This window comes from Gobio gobio, assembly GCF_949357685.1.
Source record: "Gobio gobio genome assembly, chromosome: 3".
Taxonomy (NCBI): domain Eukaryota; kingdom Metazoa; phylum Chordata; class Actinopteri; order Cypriniformes; family Gobionidae; genus Gobio; species Gobio gobio.
In genome coordinates this window covers 33213705-33235685 of record NC_137099.1, presented here as the reverse complement: position 1 = coordinate 33235685, position 21981 = coordinate 33213705, and the positions used below count along the sequence as shown (strand labels likewise).

Below are 21981 nucleotides of genomic sequence, written 5' to 3'. Positions count from 1 at the left end.
GATATTTGAAAATTGGAACACCCTCAATGACTGAAATAGTACTCAGCAATTGTGGGTCATTTGGTGCAATTATAAAAATGTGTACATCACAAATCCCCAGGAGTTCACCAACTGTATGGAAAACCCAAGGCAAACCTCATTATTTACGAGACCGGAAAAACAACATGGGTTAATCATAATTTACATGACCGAAAAAAAGAACATGGGTTAATAGATTTTACAGGGGTAAATGAGTTTCTTATCCTAAACCTTTTAGCCAAAAAGGCAACTTACAATTTATTTTGGATGTCTTGATTTCATCATTTCGCTGTATTTTGAAGTGACAAGTTCACATATATTTCTAGATCAATTTGCAGATTTTAAATTTGAGTTTATTTGAAGTTGTGTGGAAATAACTGAAATGCAACATGATGCAGTATGCTAATGAATAAACGTCACATTTTAATCCAAGAAAAAATATTGCATGCACTAACATCTGCAACCCAGATGTTACTTTTTGCAAATGTTCAACAATCAAAGCCAAATACACTTAAGAAAACAAATCAATTAAGTTAAATACTGGCTACTTTCTTGTTACAGTGCATTTCAAGTATTCATGGATACAAATCAATTGCAAAAAAGGAAGTACCTTTCAGAGTGAATAATAAAAATGCATCTCACAAAACAGATTTGTTCTTTAAAATGCAAACTAATGCATGAGACAAAACTATTAAATTGGCAATTGTATAATTCGAAGTTTGGCAAATGAAAAAAAAAAAACTATAACATCCAATTCATAATTTTTCCCCCCAACAAAATGTGTCCTTGTGATCTTATGAGATTTCATTTCACATATATTACGCATGTCAGAAAATCAAGTGGCAACTATTTTCTTTGAGTTCAAATTAGATATTTAAAAAGGAATCAGTTGCTGGAACTGAAAGGAAATTCTTCCTATAAAATTATTTTAATCTGTTAACATCTTTCTTCATAGCTTCATTGAGCTGCTGCACAGTAATGTAATTAACATGCACAATTTCAGTGACATGAACAAAAATAAGACAAAACAATACCCTACAATTAATACCAAAAGCAGTATGTTTGTTAAATATAAATTACACAAACCTTGTCAGTAATTCTTTCTATATTGACTGAACACTGCTCAAATGACATCCTTTTAATGGTCTCTCTCATAAGAGTAAATATTTTAAAGGCTGAGACTATGCAGTAGTGCAACTTCTATCAAGAAGGGCCACAGTGTTTTGGACTAGTTGACTTGATTTCTTGATTTTTGTCAACAAAATGACAAACTTTTCCAACAGACAAATACATAAATTCTAAGAGGAAAGACGTCACATTATTTACATGAGATTGTACAGTTCCCTTGCTGTTTATACACAAAACAGCATAATACATTATAAAGTGCACTAAAATGGTCTCCTGAATAGGTGTCATAAAGTAACTAAATTAATATATCTTGCTCTTTTAAACTTCAAACTAAATGTCCACGCACAGACACATGCCTGTGATAATTAGTGCCATTAAAAAAAAAAATACATTTGTCAAAGATTGATTTGCACAACTGAAAGCTGCTTACTAACAATGAAAATTCCAATAGCCAAAATACTAGAAACACTGATCCACTGCAACTTCAGGGTCAAAGTGTAAAGTTCCTTATAGTGAACAGTGTGGGGATACTACAGTAATGCACTGCAGGTGCAGCCACATGACATAAGAAATGTTGATGTCATATCAAATATGGTCAATAAAACTTCCTGCTACATAGTCAGAAAGGTCATCATGTATAATATGGAGGCACTATGTCTGCAGGAAACATTAACAACCTCCATTTCATTTAGAATGTTTTTAGACAGTGGTGTAGTTTGCCAAAGCCACAGCACATCTTGAGTTTGAAGGGGTAAGCCATGGACCCTCTTTTGTACTTCTGACTTTGCCTCCTGAAATGCAGAAGGGTTCAATTCTACTTCTGCCCTGCTTCAGTATGAGAGAGAGAGAGAGAGAGAGAGAGAGAGAGAGAGAGAGAGAGAGAGAGGGGAGAGAGAGAAAAAAAAAAGTTAGAACAGCAGAAACAGTGTTGCTCAACCAATGAGCCAAAAGTGTCTACATTTTTCAGCATGCTTGGAAAGGTTGAAGATAGCGTGGCACTGGATGAGAAGGGATGAACGGAGACTGAAGAAGTGAAATCCAACACTGAATAGAAGTGATAGTGACAGTAAAAGCACATTTGGGACAGACAGGGAGATTCCTAGAACAGGTACCTTTTTCCATCACCAAATTCACCAAACCAAGGTACATATTTACAGCCATCAGTAACATAGCACCTCTCCAATTAATCAAAAAAGGAGAACTGTGGAATGTTTATTTTCCGGCTGCCATGAGTATCTCATCACAGGACCTGTTCTATAAATTTCCTTCCACAGGAATTGAAATGCTAGTCTATGTCATTCACTCATACTACAAGACATCTACTTGCATCATATAAAGAGAACTAATGTGTGGTGGTTATCCTGAAACGTTACCATGTGAGTACTCTCATGTTCACCACTCTCAGGCCGATGGACTTTAAGCAGAAGGACACACAAAAACATGCATCTATCTCTTTCACCATCTCACTCCCACACACTCACTTGCTCGCTCTCACACTGACCTGCAATGTACTTTGCTCCAATTAACATAAACATGCTACCCAGAATGTAAAAGCCCAAGGGTACACTACTGAAGATACTAGTCTCCTCTGTTGGTTGTCCAGAACACAGGTCCATGTCACGCAAGACAGTGAAAAGAAAGAGAAAACAAGTGGGACATTTAAGTAACTATTGATATTGTGAAACTAGTTGCTTCTCTTTGAGATTTGCTTTACTGCAGAGAACCAGGTAATCAATAACTTTGCAGAAAAGCAGATCTCCAGAAGGAAGACTTTGTACCCCTGTTAAAAAAAACAAGCAAGCAAGCTTTGTGTTCTTGCAAAATTCTGAACATCCATTTTCCCTGTATTTGGACATCAATACCTCTGGTTATTGATTACTACAACCCCACATCAATCTTTGACTACTGTTCTGGGCCTGGTTGTATTTTTGTTTTGTTTTTCCTTTTGGAAAAAACATTGAAACAATTTGAGCAAAAGAGATTAGATCAGTGGTTCTCAAACTTTTTTATACCACTTCAGAAAATATTTGGCTCGCCAAGTACCACCATAATGACCAACATTAAAATACAGTAGCGTAGGCCTATTCTAACTATTCAGCTACAGCTCTGCACAGTTCAAAAACGAGGCAGTTTATTCCTAAAAGGAATATTTATTGTTGTCAGCCACTTTAACATTGAACATTAACACTGCACTGCGCTTACATACAGGTAAATGAAAAATGGCGTTATAATGAATTTAATAAATAATGATTAAATTAAAATATGTTGTACCTAAAAGATAAATAGAAATGGTATTATACTTAAAAGTAAAAAAAAAACAATTACTCAAGTAAACATTTAAATTAGAATGTATTGTGTTTTAACATTAATTTATATTTAATTTAGTGATTCCTCTGCGTACCACTAAAGGGATCCTACTCGTACCACACTTTGAGAACCACTGGATTAGATCATTTTCCAGATTTCCCCAAAAAATTGCCATGCATTTTTTTACCCATTTAGATATAACACAACATGTAATTACTGAATGGTTTATTCTTTGATTAGTTGATTGATCAAATTGTCAATTGAGTCAAAAAAGAAAGAAAAAACCCCACACACCATTTCCATTGTTGACTGGCTCAGTGGTTTCCCAGTTCATAGCCCTCTGTACAGCTTTTTTCCAGCGAGCATATCGCAGTTCACTCTCTGTGTATAAGAAAATTCAGTTTCATCTACAACTAGTGCTGATCAACGGTTAGTTATTACACACTTTACAAAACAATGTTAAGGCCTGAAAGGTTCCAAAAAGTTTGCCAGTATTACATTGAACCACCTTACAAATTAAATTAATTGTATTCAAAAACTATATATTGTACATACAATTTGCATAAGTTATGTGCTGTAGTGTGTTGGATTTTAGATTCATTTACCTTCTGGGTTGATCTGAGGTTCAAATTTTTCTGAAGTGACCTCAGTGAGATCTTCTGGGTTCAGGCTCCACACACTAACCCCCTCAGCTGCTCCTGCTGCCATGGCAGCACCCAGAGCAGTGGTTTCAGGCATGGATGGCTTTACTGTAAATAAAATACAATTTACATCCCATATCTGCCCATTTTGAAGTGTTTATGTACATTCTCATATACAGACACACACAGGCCCGTCGCAAGGGGGGTGTGAGGCCCGGGGTATATTAACATGGGTCTACTGTTGCTATAGTAACAAACTATTTTTTGTTCATGTGGATATTTAAGAAAAAAAAAATAATTGTATATTCAGTTTAACAGCAATGCGCAGTTCAGTTACAAAGTTTAACTTCTTGAACCTAGTGCGCACATTTTGACGCTTAAATTATGAATGGGTCAAACGTGTTTGCAAAACGGCCTGAATCCACTTGAATTCGTTTGGACTGCTCTCTCATAGAATCATCTGAAGAGATTTCTCAGTCAGTAAAACAAACAGACAGTATTGACAAAACAACCAACGCTGTTATTCAGTTTTCCTCTGTGAACATGCGCTAAATGGATGTCTGACAATTTCTTTGCTTTTTGCAGTTTTCAGGTTTAAAAACATTTAAAACTTCTAGAGATAGAGTAGGCTACACTCGTTCTGCGGCACCGTTGCTCTCACTCCGTAGTTAGGCTATGCTTATTTAACTTTATAGTGTTAAATAAAAACCTTTTGTGTGTACCGTCAGATGAAATCTTGTAGGCATCCATGCTTTCTCTATCCATGCAATAAATGCACATCCTTGAATAAGCGCAGATTTCTAGCGTATATTTACTTGAACTTCTTAGGTAATATCTATGGTTTGACCCATTTCAGAAGCGGCCAAAATCTGAATTTGAATGGACTGAATAAATCTCTCTATACGAACTTGACGTGTGATGTATGGCATGAATCACTGTCTCACACACACAGAGAAATTACAGCATAATAGCTACATTTTTAACAAGCAGAATAATACATCATCACGCTCCACATTTTTAGCTATGTCTTTGAACTATTATAGTATTTCGAAGGACAAAAACATGAACTTTAACTGTTGGCTTTTACATTAAGTCAGCTGTCACTTTACTTTGCACGAGGCCCTGCGATCGCACACTTGGCACAGCCCTTGCAACGGTACTGAACGCACAGGTAATTCAATAATACTTCATCCATTCAAAAAAGTGATGCACTTTTTCAGACCCTTTGTATGAAAATGTGCATCTTACCAACTGGGATACACAGTATGTCGGCCTGCAGCTGCATCAGTAACCGGTTGGATGTCATGCCTCCATCAACCTGAAGCTGAGATAGATTAATACCACTGTCCAGGTTCATTGCATCCAGAATCTGAAACAAATTTTTGCATCCTTTAACACCCCACAAAATGTTTTATAAAAAAAACATTTATAGCCACAGATTTATTCACAACATCAGTACTCAAGTTTAGAAACACACCTCTATCCTTAAGACTGTAAAAATAAATAAGGGATAATGTACAGTAAAACCCTGCAAAATAAACCACAACAGGGTGATCGGGGTGACATGAAGTCTATGGCTGACTACATTATCCTGCTTATTATATTATTACATTATCCCGCTTATTATTAAATGTCTATTTACAATTCAAATGAACATCAAATGAAGATTTGAGTTGAAATTATTCTATTAGTCTGATCCATGCTTTGGATCAGAAATTATTTTAAATAGGATATACAATCATGCAGACCAATGCCAATTCATGAAAGATACCTCTCGCGTCTGGAAGCAGACAGCTTCGAGTGCTGCAAAAGCCAAATGACTCCTATTGGTGAACTGTGTTAGACCACAGATGATTCTGTTGTAAGCAAGAGGCAGAGGTTCAATGTTGTACATTTCACATTTAATAACACACAGCACTGCAACTGGACTAAGAAAAAGTATTAATATCACAAGCGATAAAATGTACAATAGGATTTCGAGTTTTATAAAAATCTAGTGCCTTCCTCTAATGCAATGCTCATTCAACTCTGGCTTAAGTGTTTTCATGTCACTTACAGAGATCAGCCGAAAATGATCTTTTAAATGGATGGATCAGTTACTCACCCTCTGGCACTTGGTTCCCAGTATGGCGCATATAATCCAGAGAACGCAGGGACAAAATAACAGCCATATGATGTGCCAACATCAGCAGCTAATTTTTCTGAGGTGGAAAATGAAGTGTTTATACTGAAATATTCCAAAACTTGGTTAAATGCTTTTGTATTGGGTATACACACACACACATATATATATACATACATATATGTGTGTATGTGTATGTGTATGTGTATGTGTATGTGTATGTGTATGTGTATGTGTATGTGTATGTGTATGTGTATGTGTATGTGTATGTGTATGTGTATATACACATACACATACACATACACATACACATACACATACACATACACATACACATACACATACACATACACATACACATACACATACACATACACATACACATACACATACACATACACATACACATACACATACACATACACATACACATACACATACACATACACACACACATACACACACACATACACACACACATACACACACACATACACACACACACATACACACATACACACATACACACATACATACATACATACATACATACATATATATATATATATATATATATATATATATATATATATATATATATATATAAAAATATATATATATTATACATATACACATATACAAATACATACATACATACATACACACACACATTATATATATATATATATATATATATATTAATAAAAACTCACCAAGTTCTGTAGAGGTCTGGATAATTCCAAGGTTATCCTTTAGCCAACGCACAACTGCTCCTGCAATTGCAACAGAACCCTAGAAAAGAGCATTGCAGATGAATAAGGTTAAAGGATTGGCTATATCACTTTAAAAATCAAAAAGTAATTGTGAGAAATTAATAAAATGTATTTGTTTTTAGAAGTGGAATGAAGTTACCAGTTCTAACAATTGTCATGTAAATCGGTATCGGATGCACTGATCTGGACAACGAACGAACAGTGCAATTATGATTCAGGCTAGGGCAAGATGTCAAGTATAGGGATCGTGGTTGATCCGTTTAATCATCATAGAGTTCAAGTTTATCATTTGCATGTGTTTTTAAGACCTGTCAGTTTAAACATTAAGCAAAAGAAGACTGGAACTCATGCACTGTTTTCTGTGCGCACTCAAGAGTCAAGACAGCACGTGAACATTGAATTCAGGTCTCTCTCTTCTTTTTGAGCTTGAACGGACATTTTGACTTAATTTTGCGTGTACATCTCTGAGAATCCTCGTAACCACAGTCCGTTACGTATTCCCCACAATTGAGAAAATGGATACATATCATTATATTGGATCAGTGCATTCATCTTGTGACAGCAGCCTAATGTTCTCACCACTGTTTGTGTCACCAATGTTAATCAAACAACAAAAGAGAAAATCACTTTTGTAGCTTTAACAAAATTTGTATGAATTCATTAAATTTAAAAACCTACGCAACAAAAATCACACCAATCATCCTATAATGAATAATTGTTTACAAATGGAAAAAATATCTGGTGAAATTGTATTCATATCATAATATATATATATATATATATATATATATATATATATATATATATATATATATATACAGTGGGGAGAACAAGTATTTGATACACTGCCGATTTTGCAGGTTTGCCCACTAATTTTGAGTGACGGAATCTAAAACAAAAATCATACAATGTGATTTAAGTAATTAATTTGCATTTTATTGCATAACATAAGTATTTGATACATCAGAAAAGCAGAACTTAATATTTGGTACAGAAACCTTTGTTTGCAATTACAGAGATCATACGTTTCCTGTAGTTCTTGACCAGGTTTGCACACACTGCCGCAGGGATTTTGGCCCACTCCTCCATACAGACCTTCTCCAGATCTTTCAGGTTTCGGGGCTGTCACTGGGCAATACAGACTTTCAGCTCCCTCCAAAGATTTTCTATTGGGTTCAGGTCTGGAGACTGGCTAGGGCACTCCAGGACCTTGAGATGCTTCTTACGGAGCCACTCCTTAGTTGCCCTGGCTGTGTGTTTCGGGTCGTTGTCATGCTGGAAGACCCAGCCACGACCCATCTTCAATGCTCTTACTGAGGGAAGGAGGTTGTTGGCCATGATCTCGCAATACATGGCCCCATCCATCCTCCCCTCAATACGGTGCAGTCGTCTTGTCCCCTTTGCAGAAAAGTATCCACAAAGAATGATGTTTCCACCTCCATGCTTCACGGTTGGGATGGTGTTCTTGGGGTTGTACTCATCCTTCTTCTTCCTCCAAACACAGCGAGTGGAGTTTAGACCAAAAAGCTTATTTTTGTCTCATCAGACCACATGACCATCTCCCATTCCTCCTATGGATCATCCAGATGGTCATTGGTAAACTTCAGACGGGCCTGGACATGCGCTGGCTTGAGCAGGGGGACCTTGTGTGCGCTGCAGGATTTTAATCCATGAAGGCGTAGTGTTACTAATGGTTTTCTTTGAGACTATGGTCCCAGCTCTCTTCATGTCATTGACCAGGTCCTGCCATGTAGTTCTGTGCTGATCCACCTTCCTCATGATCATTGATGCCCCACGAGGTGAGATCTTGCATGGTGCCCCAGACCGAGGGAGATTGACCGTCATCTTGAACTTCTTCCATTTTCTAATAATTGCGCCAACTGTTGTTGCCATCTAACCAAGCTGCTTGCCTATTGTCCTGTTAAGGCTGAGCAATTTTATCGATTCTGCGAAATATCGATTTATATTTCCCCCCCAAAAAAAGTATTGATTTTTAAGCCGCGAGTATCGATACATAAGTCCCATTCAAATCCCCGTGTTTACCCCCATTCGCGTTGCAGGAAGAGCGATTTGGTCAGCCAGCCGCTAGTATCACTGTAGAGCAAGTTACCCGTACTACTAACTTTACACAGACGCCGACGTCTATCTCTTCATGTTTATGGAGTCAGAGCGAGGAGATTCAAGAAAATGGCGGCGAATATAAATCCAGCACCTTCATGCTTAAAAGCAGATGTGTGGGAGCACTTTGGGTTTAAAAAGAAGAAGGAAAGCGACGAATTAGACTCAGGGGTCAACAACATGAGTCGCCCGCAAGAACCACATGAGTTGCCCGCGGGTCTGTTCTAAAAATAGCTCACCATAGCAGCTGCGTTCAGTCGCTTCTGTGTTAATTTAAGCGCAGGGCTCCAGACTAAAGCCGAACATATACTAGTGTCTGTAAATAGTAAACTGCAAAATACTATTTAAATATTACTCCTGCATGTTCTGCGTCTGTGTGGATGACGGGCGCCGCAAGCGCGCACTCACTCTTGTCGTCTCTGCCGACACGAACACATAAACCATCACTTCATGAGAATTTACCGTTTCATTTGAGGAAACTGGGTGCGTCTCATTCAGCTCCCTGGTTCAGTAGTCAGGGCACTGATCAGGACACAAGTCAATGGGCTGACTCCCTGATCAGTGCCCTGACTACTGAACTAGGGAGCTGCTTGAGACACTTGTCATATCATGAACACAAACACTAAAAAGGTGCAACCCATCAAAATAAAGTTTGGTTTAGCATAAAGAAATTGACTACAGATTGCAGCCTACAGTAAATTTAGCTACGTCTCTATGAAATAATAATTATGAACTAAATAATACTAATTATATAATTATTAATGGTTGCTTATTTTTCACTTGATCTTTCATTTAAAAAACAATGTTTACTTTTAAACAGCATACAGCCTTTACATGCTTATGTATTATTTACTTATGATTATCATCATAAATAATAAACATTGATTTAAAAAAAAAAAATGTGGTATTGTACCGACTACTGGAACTACTACTATACTCTTTCAGGTGTAAAACAGTTTGGATAGTTGTTAATATGAGAATTATGATGCATCAGTTTTAAGTATTATATAACATGAGTAGCTCTCTGTGACTTTCATTTTTAAAAAGTAGCTAATGAAAAAAGGTTGGAGACCCTTGACTTAGATAAAAGCATCGCGGTTTGCAAGCTGTGTGACACAAACGTGAAATACTCTGGAAATACCACCAAGTGTCAGTGTCAAGCTAAAAAAGCAGTCAAAGAAACTGTTCTGAACATGCCACTTGGTGCAATTTTTAAAACTCCATTGTTAATTGGAATACTGCACTTTATTTACTTTTCAAAGGCTTGTAAGCTACAGTTTGCACTGTTTCAATAAATGGAACTAATTTTCTCAACACATCTTTGATTCATTTTGTCCAGCATTTGCAAGCTGTAGACTCTATGTCCAGTCAGAGACATATTGTGTAATGGATTGAATTAACTGAACTGAAAACTAAAAATATCAAAGTAAATGAAACACTCAAAAGATGTCACCAAAATCAATCTGTCCCCTTTAAATCTTTCAAAAAATTATGTAAGTGTATCGAATTATATCGTATCGTTGGCTGAATATCGTGATATATCGTATCGTGAACTGAATATCGTGTATCATATCGTATTGTGAGATTAGTGTATCGCTACAGCCCTATGTCCTGTAGCCCATCCCGGCCTTGTGCAGGTCTACAATTTCATCCCTGATGCTCTCTGGTCTTGGCCATTGTGGAGAGGTTGTAGTCTGTTTGATTGAGTTTGTGGACAGGTGTCTTTTATACAGGTAACGAGTTCAAACAGGTGCAGTTAATACTCATTAGGGTCATGTGGTCATATGAGACAAAAATAGAGCTTTTTGGTCTAAATTCCACTCGCCGTGTTTGGAGGAAGAAGAAGGATGAGTACAACCCCAAGAACACCATCCCAAACGTGAAGCATGGAGGTGGAAACATCATTCTTTGGGGATGCTTTTCTGCAAAGGGGACAGGACGACTGCACCGTATTGAGGGGAGGATGGATGGGGCCATGTATTGCAAGATCTTGGCCAACAACCTCCTTCCCTCAGTAAGAGCATTGAAGATGGGTCGTGGCTGGGTCTTCCAGCATGACAACGACCTGAAACACACAGCCAGGGCAACTAAGGAGTGGCTCCGTAAGAAGCATCTCAAGGTCCTGGAGTGCCCTAGCCAGTCTCCAGACCTGAACCCAATAGAAATCTTTGGAGGGAGCTGAAAGTCTGTATTGCCCAGTGACAGCCCCGAAACCTGAAAGATCTGGAGAAGGTCTGTATGGAGGAGTGGGCCAAAATCCCTGCGGCAGTGTGTGCAAACCTGATCAAGAACTACAGGAAACGTATGATCTCTGTAATTGCAAACAAAGGTTTCTGTACCAAATATTAAGTTCTGCTTTTCTGATGTATCAAATACTAATGTTATGCAATAAAATGCTAATTAATTACTTAAAAATCATACAATGTGATTTTCTGGATTTTTTAGATTCCGTCCCACACAGTTGAAGAGTACCTATGATAAAAATGACAGACTTCTACATGCTTTGTAAGTGGGCAAACCTGCAAAATCGGCAGTGTATCAAATACTTGTCAGATTCATCACGCCAGTATCATCAAGCCGATCATATCGGTATCAGCTCCAATGCTGCAATAAAGGTCTGTGGATTTGCATAAAAGGACTTTATCTAGCTGGAGTTTATTGCGATTTATAAATGATGTTGTACTCGCTACCGGGTGTCTGTTAGATCACAACACTGGAGTAAAGCATTCAGAGGACTATATAGAATTTAAAACTAAGGAGAAAATAGGCTCAATAAACTGTTGGATAGGTATAATACACAAGGAGCTGTATGCACAATATCTCTTCTGTTTGTGTCCTAAGTTTTCAATGTGGAGCGCTGCTCGCTGTAACTCCGTGTTGCTCCAGGGCATCATTCTGCACCCAGGATGCACATAAGCGATTTGTGCCGCTATTTGCTGGAGCCGTACATATGATCATATCACAATCAAATTTCAAAAAGCTGTTCACTAAATTTAAAATAATCTAATTTCTACAAATAGTTTTTCATGAATGTATTCTATAAATTCAAATTGTAATTTGTATTGTTTATTATTAACCTTTACCTCTACGTTCACTTGTTTTTCTACCCACTTAAAGTTTATTACGATTATCAGTTCCACATACAGAGGTATAGAAATTCTACAATGAAAAAAATAAAAATGTAATCGTATTAGTATCATCCGATATTCAAATTATATTGTGTATGGTATCAGTTATGAAAAATGGTATCAGTGGATCCCTAAACAATACATTAATATTGCTTTGGCAAGAAAAGTCTGCCAGGAACATAATATGTAATGACAATTATATTATGTAAAAACAATGCCAACATTTAACAACATTACCTCTAGTGCATAGTAGGCTGGCTTGTCACGCCCTAGTTTATACGCGACCGTTGTCAGAAGTCCATGGTCCGACATTACAGGCTTCACAAAAAAAAACAAAAAAAAACAACAACAACACTTAGGCAGATTAAACAAACAAACAAACAAACAATGCATTTAAAAGCTATATGTAAATTGAATACCTTTGTTCCTACATTCTTAAGAAGGAAACAACCAGTCCCATAACTGTAAATTAAAAAACAAATAAAAAAAACAAAGTGCATATGGTGAGCAAATATATAAAATCACAAATACCATCTTCAGTATATATTCAGTATTATTAATTTTTTTTGCATGTTGACACATGAGACTGTGTGAAGAGCAACAAAATCTGCTCAGTGATACTGCTACATATGAAGCATAAAAGACAAAAGATTAATAAAACTAAATCATACGTATTTTTGGCTTGTCCATCTTTAAAACACATCTGTCCAACCAGGGCAGCAGACTGGTCACCAAGACACTGTAAATAGATGTAAAGTTACTTTAAAGGACTACAGAAAGTGTGGATTATGAATTTCAGTGTTACCCTTGAGGATCTGAAGACATCATATTTTATATGCATTATGATCAACGTAATTATCCAACATGAAAAAATAATTATCATACCAATGTATAGAATGCACACAATCAAAAGTAAAGAGACTGGCTAAACAAGACAGACAGAAAAAAAACAGAAATTGTTCTAATAATCTTACCCCTGATATGGGGACACCAGTTAAAGGGCCAGATTTCTGTAAAAACAAAATAGAATATTAAAAACTAAAACATTAGGGGAATAATTGAATAATATACAAATTAATTTAATAATTAACATGCATTTTTGAGTCAGATTAAAAATGACAGTCTACTTTAAATATATATATATATATTCATATACTAGTGAATATGAGCATCTTTGGCATGTCAAAATCATCTGCTGCTGTGTGTTGTAAAGTGTCTTCTCTAGACATACCCCACAAACTGGTAAAACCACAGAGTGACAGTGACTCAACAAGTATGAGTTGAACACGCAGTAATGAAAATAAAGTTGCTCAATTACTCAAACTCAAGATGGTGCATTCTCAACCCATGGAAAAAGAAGGCAACAAAGAAGAGGCCCACAACCAAAACACTCAATGAAGAAATTCTTAAATTGGATAAAAACTTCAAGAGCTGTTGGAAAACATAGGCAGTGCACCTGGCATCAAGCCAAAACACAGTGGAAAAACAATGACAAGATCAACATTCGGTCCATTTCCAATAAGACCCCAACTTAGAAAAATGTAAATGCTTTTACAGCCAAAATAGGAAAAAGATATTTGCGCCATATTGGAAATGCACCAACTTCTGTGATGACAACATAACACAGCAATGTTGTCTCAGACATAACAGTGTGTGGACAGCTAGAGAATACTCACCAGATTAGAGCTGATTTTCTATCAGTCAGCCCAAAGAGATCACAGGACACAAAATATAATCATGACAAAGAGGGACATACTAAAATATCCAAAGGGTGAAATGACTGCTCCACAGCAAAGTTCAAATTTGGATGGAAAGCATGTTTTGGGGAATTGGATTTTGTGTATGTACAGTTAAAGTACAAAGGGAAGACAGTTACTGTTTGACAAGCACTGCTCTGGAGCAAAGATCATTTCTCTCTTGCACAGCATGCAAAGAAATATTTATATTGCACCCTGAGTAGGACACATTTTAAAGCAGTGCGACAATTTATCACAACAGTGTCCTAACAACGCATTATGTAACAACATAAGTACAGAAATCTATTCTCTGTTAGGAGTCAAACACTTACCATCAAACCATAAATCTCTGAAGAACTTCTCACTTTTGGCAGAATTTCCATTGGTATATCAAAATATCTATTTAGGAAATATATGTTATAAAATATCTTAAGAAAGGCTGGAATCAATGATGGCTGAAATACACTACACTGTTTTGCCCAGACTGTTGTCCGATTTGCAATGCTAGTTGCTAAAAGACAGAACCAGCCTGCAGATTTTTTTTAACAGATTTTGCAGAAAACATAGTGATACTCAGTTGCTTACTGTATGATAGCCAGTTATTCCTAACCATTTACAAGTCGACAAGTGTTCAGATTTTAAAAGCCGTGTAGTGTATTCCAGCCTTAAATGGATACTCCACCCAAAAATAAAATTCTCTCATCGTTTACCCTTTTAAATCAAATCACCTCATGTCTTCCCTGAACTTTTTAAACTATAAATCTAGTAGTAGTATTTGAGTTTATTGCCATATCAGCATCACCAGCTATTACATGGCAGATACATTTTAAACATTTGACAACATAATATCATAAATGCAATATAATGAAAAACATTTGATAAAATCAACAGACAAAAAAACGAAAAAAAAATAAGTACAATTCTATAAAAGATTCTTTAAATGTACTTGTGCTAAACATTTTTTTTTAAGTTTTTCTGAATCCATAAATAAGTCCTTATAAGTTTGTCTTGATAAAAAGTGCTGTCTCATAACATAAAAAATTGGGCAGTTCAAAAGTATGTTTTATAATAGACAATCTGGTCCTACAGTATGACATTTTGGTGCTTCTTCAGCCTTCAATAATTGCCCATGAGTATCCGACACCTTGTATTTACAACTTGGTCCTGTCTTGATTTTAAAGGGTAGACATCTTTTAACTATAAACCTAGCTTCTACCAAACTATCATATGCGGGTTCATGAGAGCACCGTAAAGCGCCATGTCAGCACGCTCTGTGTTCTGAAGCTTGCAAGAAGCACATAGGACATCACTTCTTGTGTGAGTTTCACAGTGCTTAAATCATACTTTACAATTTGCTGATGTTTATGTCAAGTGTTAACTCATGAACCCATGTATGAAAGTTGGCCAGAAGCAACGGCTTATAGGAAAAAATATATAATAATTAGTATTTTCCTTACACACACTATCATTTTGATTTAGAAGACAATGATTTCTCTATTGTGGTTGTATGGATTACCATAATTTTTACGTTGTATCAACTTTGGGGGTCCCATACACTTGTATTATTTGGACTCACAGGGATAATTTTTCAAAGTCTTGTGTTTATCTGAAGAAAGAAAGTTATATGTCATCTGTGATGGCATGAGGGTAAATGATAAGATTTTTTTTTTTTTGTGGATTATCCCTTTAAGTTACATTATTTTTGTCAACTGCATATGCAAGTTAGCTTTACTCCAGAAGATTTATTAAAAACATTTTTTTTTAAATGAATGTATGTATGCAAATGTATAATTACGTGCAGAGCTCTGGATCCCAGTCCATTGTGTGAATATTGAAGAGCATGGTCCGGCTGGCATTGGTCACATCTGTACAGTGAACACCTCCCTTCTTCCCCCCTGTCAAGCACTGAAAGTAAGGGGTTATTACCTATTATTTTAACAAGTTTAAATATTTACATTACTACATTCAAAAAATGTACTTCATACTGATTAGAGCAAATGAAATTAATCCATGACTAAGTGCATGAGTTTATTTTGCAGTATCAAAAAGCATGATCATTATTATTTAGAAGCCTGACAACATTGGACTGCCACAAAGCCATGCACTGATTTCTTCTTTTACCCTTTAACCCTAAACTCATATACAAAAAAATCACTGTAGATCACATAAGAGATACTTCACTGCCACTGCTCTTACCCAGATAAGCCAGGAGTCAACTGTTCCAAACATTGCCGTGTGGGAGAGCACAGCTTCATGGACCTTTTCAACATTATCCATCAACCAGCGTAACTTCACTGCGCTGAAATATGTGCTGATGGGGAGGCCAGTCTTGTGCTTTATGAGACAAGAGGAGAAGTAACAAGTATTATTCAATTTTGCCAACTTTGAATAAGATATGAAATATAACTTGAGCACAATTATGAGTGGACTTAAAGGGTTAGTTCACGCAAAAATGTATATTACCCCATGATTTACTCACCCTCAAGCCATCCTAGGTGTATATGACTTCTGTATTTACTGTATATGACAACACAATCTTCCAAGCTTTATAATTGTAAAAAATGGCGGACCTGATTTTGAAGTCCAAAAAATGCATCCATCCAGGGTGGGTGAAGACTCCAGGGTGTTAAGAAAGGCCTTCTGAAGTGAAGTGATGTGTTTAAGTAAGAAAAATATCCATATTTAAAACTTAATAAACTAAAATAACTAGCTTCCGACAGACGGCCGGACATATTGACGAACGCGCAAGCGTTATTAGGGCCTAGTTAGACACTGATTAGCTGGTTCAGGTGTGTTTAATTGGGATTGGAGCTAAACTCTGCAGGACAGTGGCCCTCCAGGACCAAGTTTGGAGACCCCTGGCGTAGAGGATAGAGCAAATCAAAACAACGGTCATGAATTAGAAGTCTAAAACGAGAAATTTTAAAGAGAAATGTCTGAAGGAGCTTGAGTTTGTTACCCAGCAAATCCTACATCTGATGTCATACATTGTGTCAGGGGTTACTCTTGTGGCGTCAGTCGACTTGAGCAGGCCGTCTGCCGGAGGCTAGTTATTTTAGTGTATATAGTTTTACATATGGATATTTTTCTTACATAAACCCATCACTTTGCTTCAGAAGGCCTTTATTAACTGCCTGGAGCCGTATGGATTACTTTGGATGGATGCGCTTTTTTGGGCTTCAAAATCAGGTCCGCCATTCACTGCCATTATAAAGCTTGGAAGAGCCTGGATATTTTTATACTCTGTGTTCGTCTGAAAGAAGATAGCAGTGCCGCCGCTGGCCGTCTTGATGCCCTAAGCGTAATTACTTTATGATGCCCGCGGTCGCTGCGTTTGTGAATTTGAGTTTGAGAGAGAATTTTCTTGTGGTGCCCCCCTCAGCACTTGGTGCCCTACGTGATGCACGTGGTGGGAGCGGCGGCACTGGAAGATAGTCATTTACACCTAAGATGACTTGAGGGTGTGTAAATCGTGGGATGATTTTCATAAAATCAACATGGGGCATATTGAAGTGCTAGTCCCGTTTTTTAAATGGTCAAAAGCATGACAGCTTTTGACAACCAGACTTGTAATAAAAATTAAGTCAGATAAAATGTATAGATTCCCCCTTTATATTTAATATGAAACTGCTACTAACTAAAAAAGAAAGAAAGATCGTTTTATTAATGGTTATGATGTGTGGTGAAAAGCTTGAAATTGATGTTGATGCATGGCATGGGTGTTATTTCTCTTACTTGCCAGTTGTCAGTGGCCCCGTTTAGAATACAGAGGCTGTCTAAACGTTTGCAATGGTTGATCATATCGCTTTAAAATACATCACTCACCATATAGAAAACGGATTTGAAAAGTGATTGATTTCAAATGCATTGAAGCAGCTTTAGCGTTGGGGATGCTTCAGATTCTAGAGAGCATTTGATTGGACAGAAAATATGACAAGAATCTGAAGTGGAGAATGGCAACAAAAAAAAAAGCCACAAAACTTCCATCTTGATTTCATGGGGATTTAAAAAACAAAGACTTCCTGACAGATATTTTTAAAATTATTTGATATAATAATGGAGTATGGATGTAGCTGTTCAAGATAATTTCAGTCTTGTTTACAAGGAGACACTGGCACTCTCACCTTGAGGTGGTTTTTGTTCTTGCCAGGAGTTTTGTTGATTAGTCTTTCTACTGTGGACTGGGTCCGCAGATCAAGCCAAACTAAACAGATCCAAATAAATGATCAATTGTTTGGTTCTTTTTTTTTATAGATTCTGAACTGTAAAACAATGGTTAAAATCTCTGATAAATGTGCTATTTCTATATAAAAGTTAGGCAATGCTACTTACCTATAGCATTGTATAGTGGTTCCCCCGTTTCCTTGTCCCAAACAAGGGTGGTTTCCCTTTGATTTGTCACCCCAATAGCTACAAAGATTAAAATAAGCGAAGAAATTAAAATAAACAACCATAATAGCATAGTGTAATAGTAGGTGCAGAGAAATAGCAAGTTGCCCAGGTACCTTTTATGTTTGAGATATCAATGTTGAGCTGGGTCAGTTTCTCACAGGTCCTGTCCATACACTCATACACAGACTGAAGAATCTCTTTTGGATCCTCCTCCACCCAGCTGACAACAGACAATAAATCATTTTTAATGTTCTCAGTCAGACCTGCCACATGAAACTTGCACTAATCTTAAATACAGCACACTGCACACAGTTGACACATGACATCATTGCCAACCAAGTAGTGAATGGAAGAAATCCTAATCAGCGCATCTAGAATAACAGTATGAACCAATAGTGAACTTTGCGATTTGAATCACAAGTTTTACTCTTACTATATTGCATAATGCACCGACTCATTGAACCAGCATGTGTCATCTAAAGGACAGAAAGGACACAACACTCACCCCTCTTTAGGAAAGCTCTGTTTAATCTCAACCTGATGGTGGCTGAGAAGCTCTGCTGTTTTTGCATTGAAAACCTACAATTAAAAGAAGAGAGAAAGATGGCAAGTCTGTCGCGCTTCATCTACATTCCATTAAAAAATAAAGAAAACATTAATTAAAGCCACTTATCATGAACCATCTTGCTCCATTCAGAAATATCAGATGAAATGGTCCAAAATGGCACCCAAAGGTTAACCTATTTTAACTTCTTACTAACATTCCTGTTGTTTTTTGTTTGCCCATAATCACTCAACTGACTCTTATGTCATCAAGAAAAAAAGTAATGTTTGCATATTTGCTGCAGATGGCCTGACCAATTAAGATTCTTCTTCCAAACTGTCTCTGTTCAACTTAGAGAAAGACACAAATCACAGGTATAAAACTCAATGTTTTGGAAAAAGAATACCAGAATAGCCTTTCCCTGACCTAATCTGACTTGTACCTGCTACATTTCAGTGTGGTATTGCAGTCATTTGTCAGTGATGTTGAAAACTGGAAATTCCAGCTATTACAAAGGCACTAACCACAGAGTTTTATTTCATTCTGAGCTTTTCAGTTGAGTAGCAACACCGCCGCAACATTTGAACAATATGACAAATGTTTGTTAGGCTGTGGATTTAGAAGCACACCCTATATTAACACGAACACACATTCTTCTTTGTCTTCCTAATGGACAAAATGAAAGCACAAGGCATAAAGAAAAGCCATCAAATTGCTTTGTCCACTATTAGTGTCGTGACCTTGTCAGATCTAATGTACGTAACATATTAGGCCCACAGTAGGGAAAAGTGACATTTCTAACAGATCACAAGAAAAGAAAGGGGTTTTCAATCATTTAGATGCCACAGTCCCCTAAATATGATCTTCTTCATGCGAGGGACCTTTAAAATTTAAAAGGTTTCCAGTATAAAGATCAACTTTGTACTGTGAAAAAAAAAGCATAATAAATGTCAAAATATAATTTCGAAGTTTTATTAGGGTGAATTCATGTAAATTGGGGCACTTTTTGCCATTCAGATGACTGATTTATTTACTCATTTACTTATTTTAATCTACTTATTTTAATTAACTTCTTTTATTTGTTCATTATTATAAACTGTTTTTTAAACAAACAAAAAAAAGATTCCACAGGGGTCCTAGCACTCACCTGCGGCTACCTAGACCCCACAACACACCAATCCTAACTGGACAATATCTTATACACTGCATGGAGAAACTGTCCAACGTGTGATTGACTTGTGTCAATTAAAAAGTTGTCATGTTCAGAAAACCTCATAATTACAGCTGTCATTAGAGAAACTTTGTTAAGCCAAACATTTGAAATTTGTAATGCTGCTCAAATCCAAACATTGTGTAACTGGGTAAAACTTATTATTAGCAAGTTAAATCTCAAAGTGAGACAGAAATGAACAGCATCTGGCCTGAACGGGGTTCACTCGCTTAGTGTCAAAATATCCCGTCGGTTGCACTAAAGTAAATATTTTCACCGAGTAAACAGAAAGCTAACTAGAAAGATTCTAGTTAAAGCTAGAATCTAACGTAGTTAAAGCTAAAGCTAAAGACTAGAAAGCTAATGTTCAACTGTCATCTTAGGGAAAACTAAGCAAAACCAGAACCTAAACGCAATCCATTTGGGTAACGTGCATGACTGCTGTTTCAGAACTCCTGCTGAACCGGACTCGGCATTTTCGTTTGCCGGCAGCACATGTTGGCAAGGGCACGGAGGACTCTCCAATCTCTGTCTGTATAAGAGCCACTTCGGTAAACTCCACCACAACCAGATGACATGTCCTGAAGATGCGACTTACCAGAAAACGTGTGGAACTCGTGCCTTGGTCGATAGCAGCTACGAGGGGGCCCAGCATGATTCTGTTCGACGATGCAGCCATTATACTGTTCATTGAATCAGTAAGCGTGAGTGACCACAGAAGCCAGAAATATAACACTGGACACTCGCCTCACTGCTCTGCTCTGCGCTCCGCCCCGCCCTCGCTCCTGCTCACTTCTGCGCGGCACCGACGCCATGATGATGACGTAAACTAAACACGCCCAGTGAGGAGAGTTTTTCTAATGAAACAGACAATCACCATCATCACACAATGAAATCTAAACTTTGGAGTTTAGACTTTTTATTATAATGAAATGTAATAAAAATTACAAATTGTACAGAGGCAATAAATTATGTAACATACGTATTATCATATAAATAAGGATTACAAACAGTGCCTTCTTCTGCACTAAAGCCAGGTAAAGGCTACATTCAGTCCTAATCCGATTATTTGTGTATCTGATTGGAATCTATATGGCTTATACCCTGAAACAGGTGTTGTGCAGAATTCTGACTCCCTGCCAGATTATTACCCCCCTAGTATTGGTAGGTTTAGGAATATGGAATTCCAAACCTGCCATTATTAAAAATAAATAAATAAATACATAAATAAATATACAAATAAATGTAAAAAAAAAATTTATAAATAAATAAATACATAAATAAATATACATAGAAAAGCAAAAAAACGAAAATAAATAATTATTTATACATTTATTTCCTTATTTGGTAAATGGACTGCATTTTATATAGCGCTTTTAACAGACCAATGGCCATCCAAAGCGCTTTACACATTGCCTCACATTCACCCATTCACACACTCATTCACACACCGACGGTGGTGTCAGCCATGCAAGGCGCCATCCAGCTCATCGGGAGCAGCTGGGGTTAGGGGTCTTGCTCATGGACACCTCGACACTTGGTCAGGTGGAACCGGGGATCGAACCACCAACCTTCCGGTTTGTAGACAACCTACATGAACCACTGAACCACTGCCGCCCCTTTATTTATGTATATATTTATTTTTTTCCATATTTATTTATTTATTCTTTTATTCATTTTTACATTTATTTATTTCTACATTTATTTATTTCTACATTTATTTATTTTTACATTTATTTATTACTACATTTATGTATTTCTACATTTATTTATTTCTACATTTATTTCTTCCTACATTTATTCCTGCGTAGGGTAATGAGGAGGGCGTGGTTTACCTCAGACATAGCAATCGAGCTCAGAGCAG

General features: G+C 36.8%; 1 protein-coding gene across 13 annotated transcripts; it reads right to left on the bottom strand.

Annotated features, from left to right (window-relative positions):
* Positions 1-342: 342 nt before the first annotated feature.
* On the bottom strand, positions 343-20914 carry LOC307123972 (glycerol kinase). Of its 13 annotated transcripts, none has more exons than XM_079812860.1 (21): positions 20716-20898; positions 18869-18942; positions 18477-18583; positions 18304-18381; positions 18096-18175; positions 16168-16305; positions 15767-15876; positions 14304-14370; positions 13912-13929; positions 13210-13245; positions 12907-12974; positions 12655-12697; positions 12473-12553; positions 6930-7008; positions 6199-6295; positions 5866-5950; positions 5343-5463; positions 4059-4202; positions 3748-3834; positions 2648-2734; positions 353-1974 (listed from the first exon to the last, which is right to left on the bottom strand). In XM_079812860.1, the coding sequence occupies exons 1-21, from the start codon at positions 20806-20808 to the stop codon at positions 1961-1963; spliced, it is 1707 nt and encodes a 568-aa protein (XP_079668986.1). In that variant the 5' UTR covers positions 20809-20898; the 3' UTR covers positions 353-1960. The 13 variants fall into 13 exon arrangements, with proteins under 13 accessions (XP_079668995.1, XP_079668997.1, XP_079668989.1 ...); XM_079812865.1 differs by having other exon boundaries at positions 353-1971; XM_079812869.1 differs by lacking the exon at positions 2648-2734 and having other exon boundaries at positions 343-1971.
* Positions 20915-21981: the final 1067 nt, after the last annotated feature.

Excerpts from the sequence above, each read along its gene's own strand:
- LOC307123972 (XM_079812860.1), bottom strand. The coding sequence starts at position 20,808 with ATGAACAGTATAATGGCTGCATCGTCGAACAGAATCATGCTGGGCCCC. Across the intron at positions 18,382-18,476 it reads TGATATCTCAAACATAAAAG|CTATTGGGGTGACAAATCAA; the intron begins GTACCTGGGCAA and ends TAATCTTTGTAG. Across the intron at positions 2,735-3,747 it reads GCCAGTCAACAATGGAAATG|AGGAGACTAGTATCTTCAGT; the intron begins GTGTGTGGGGTT and ends GACAACCAACAG.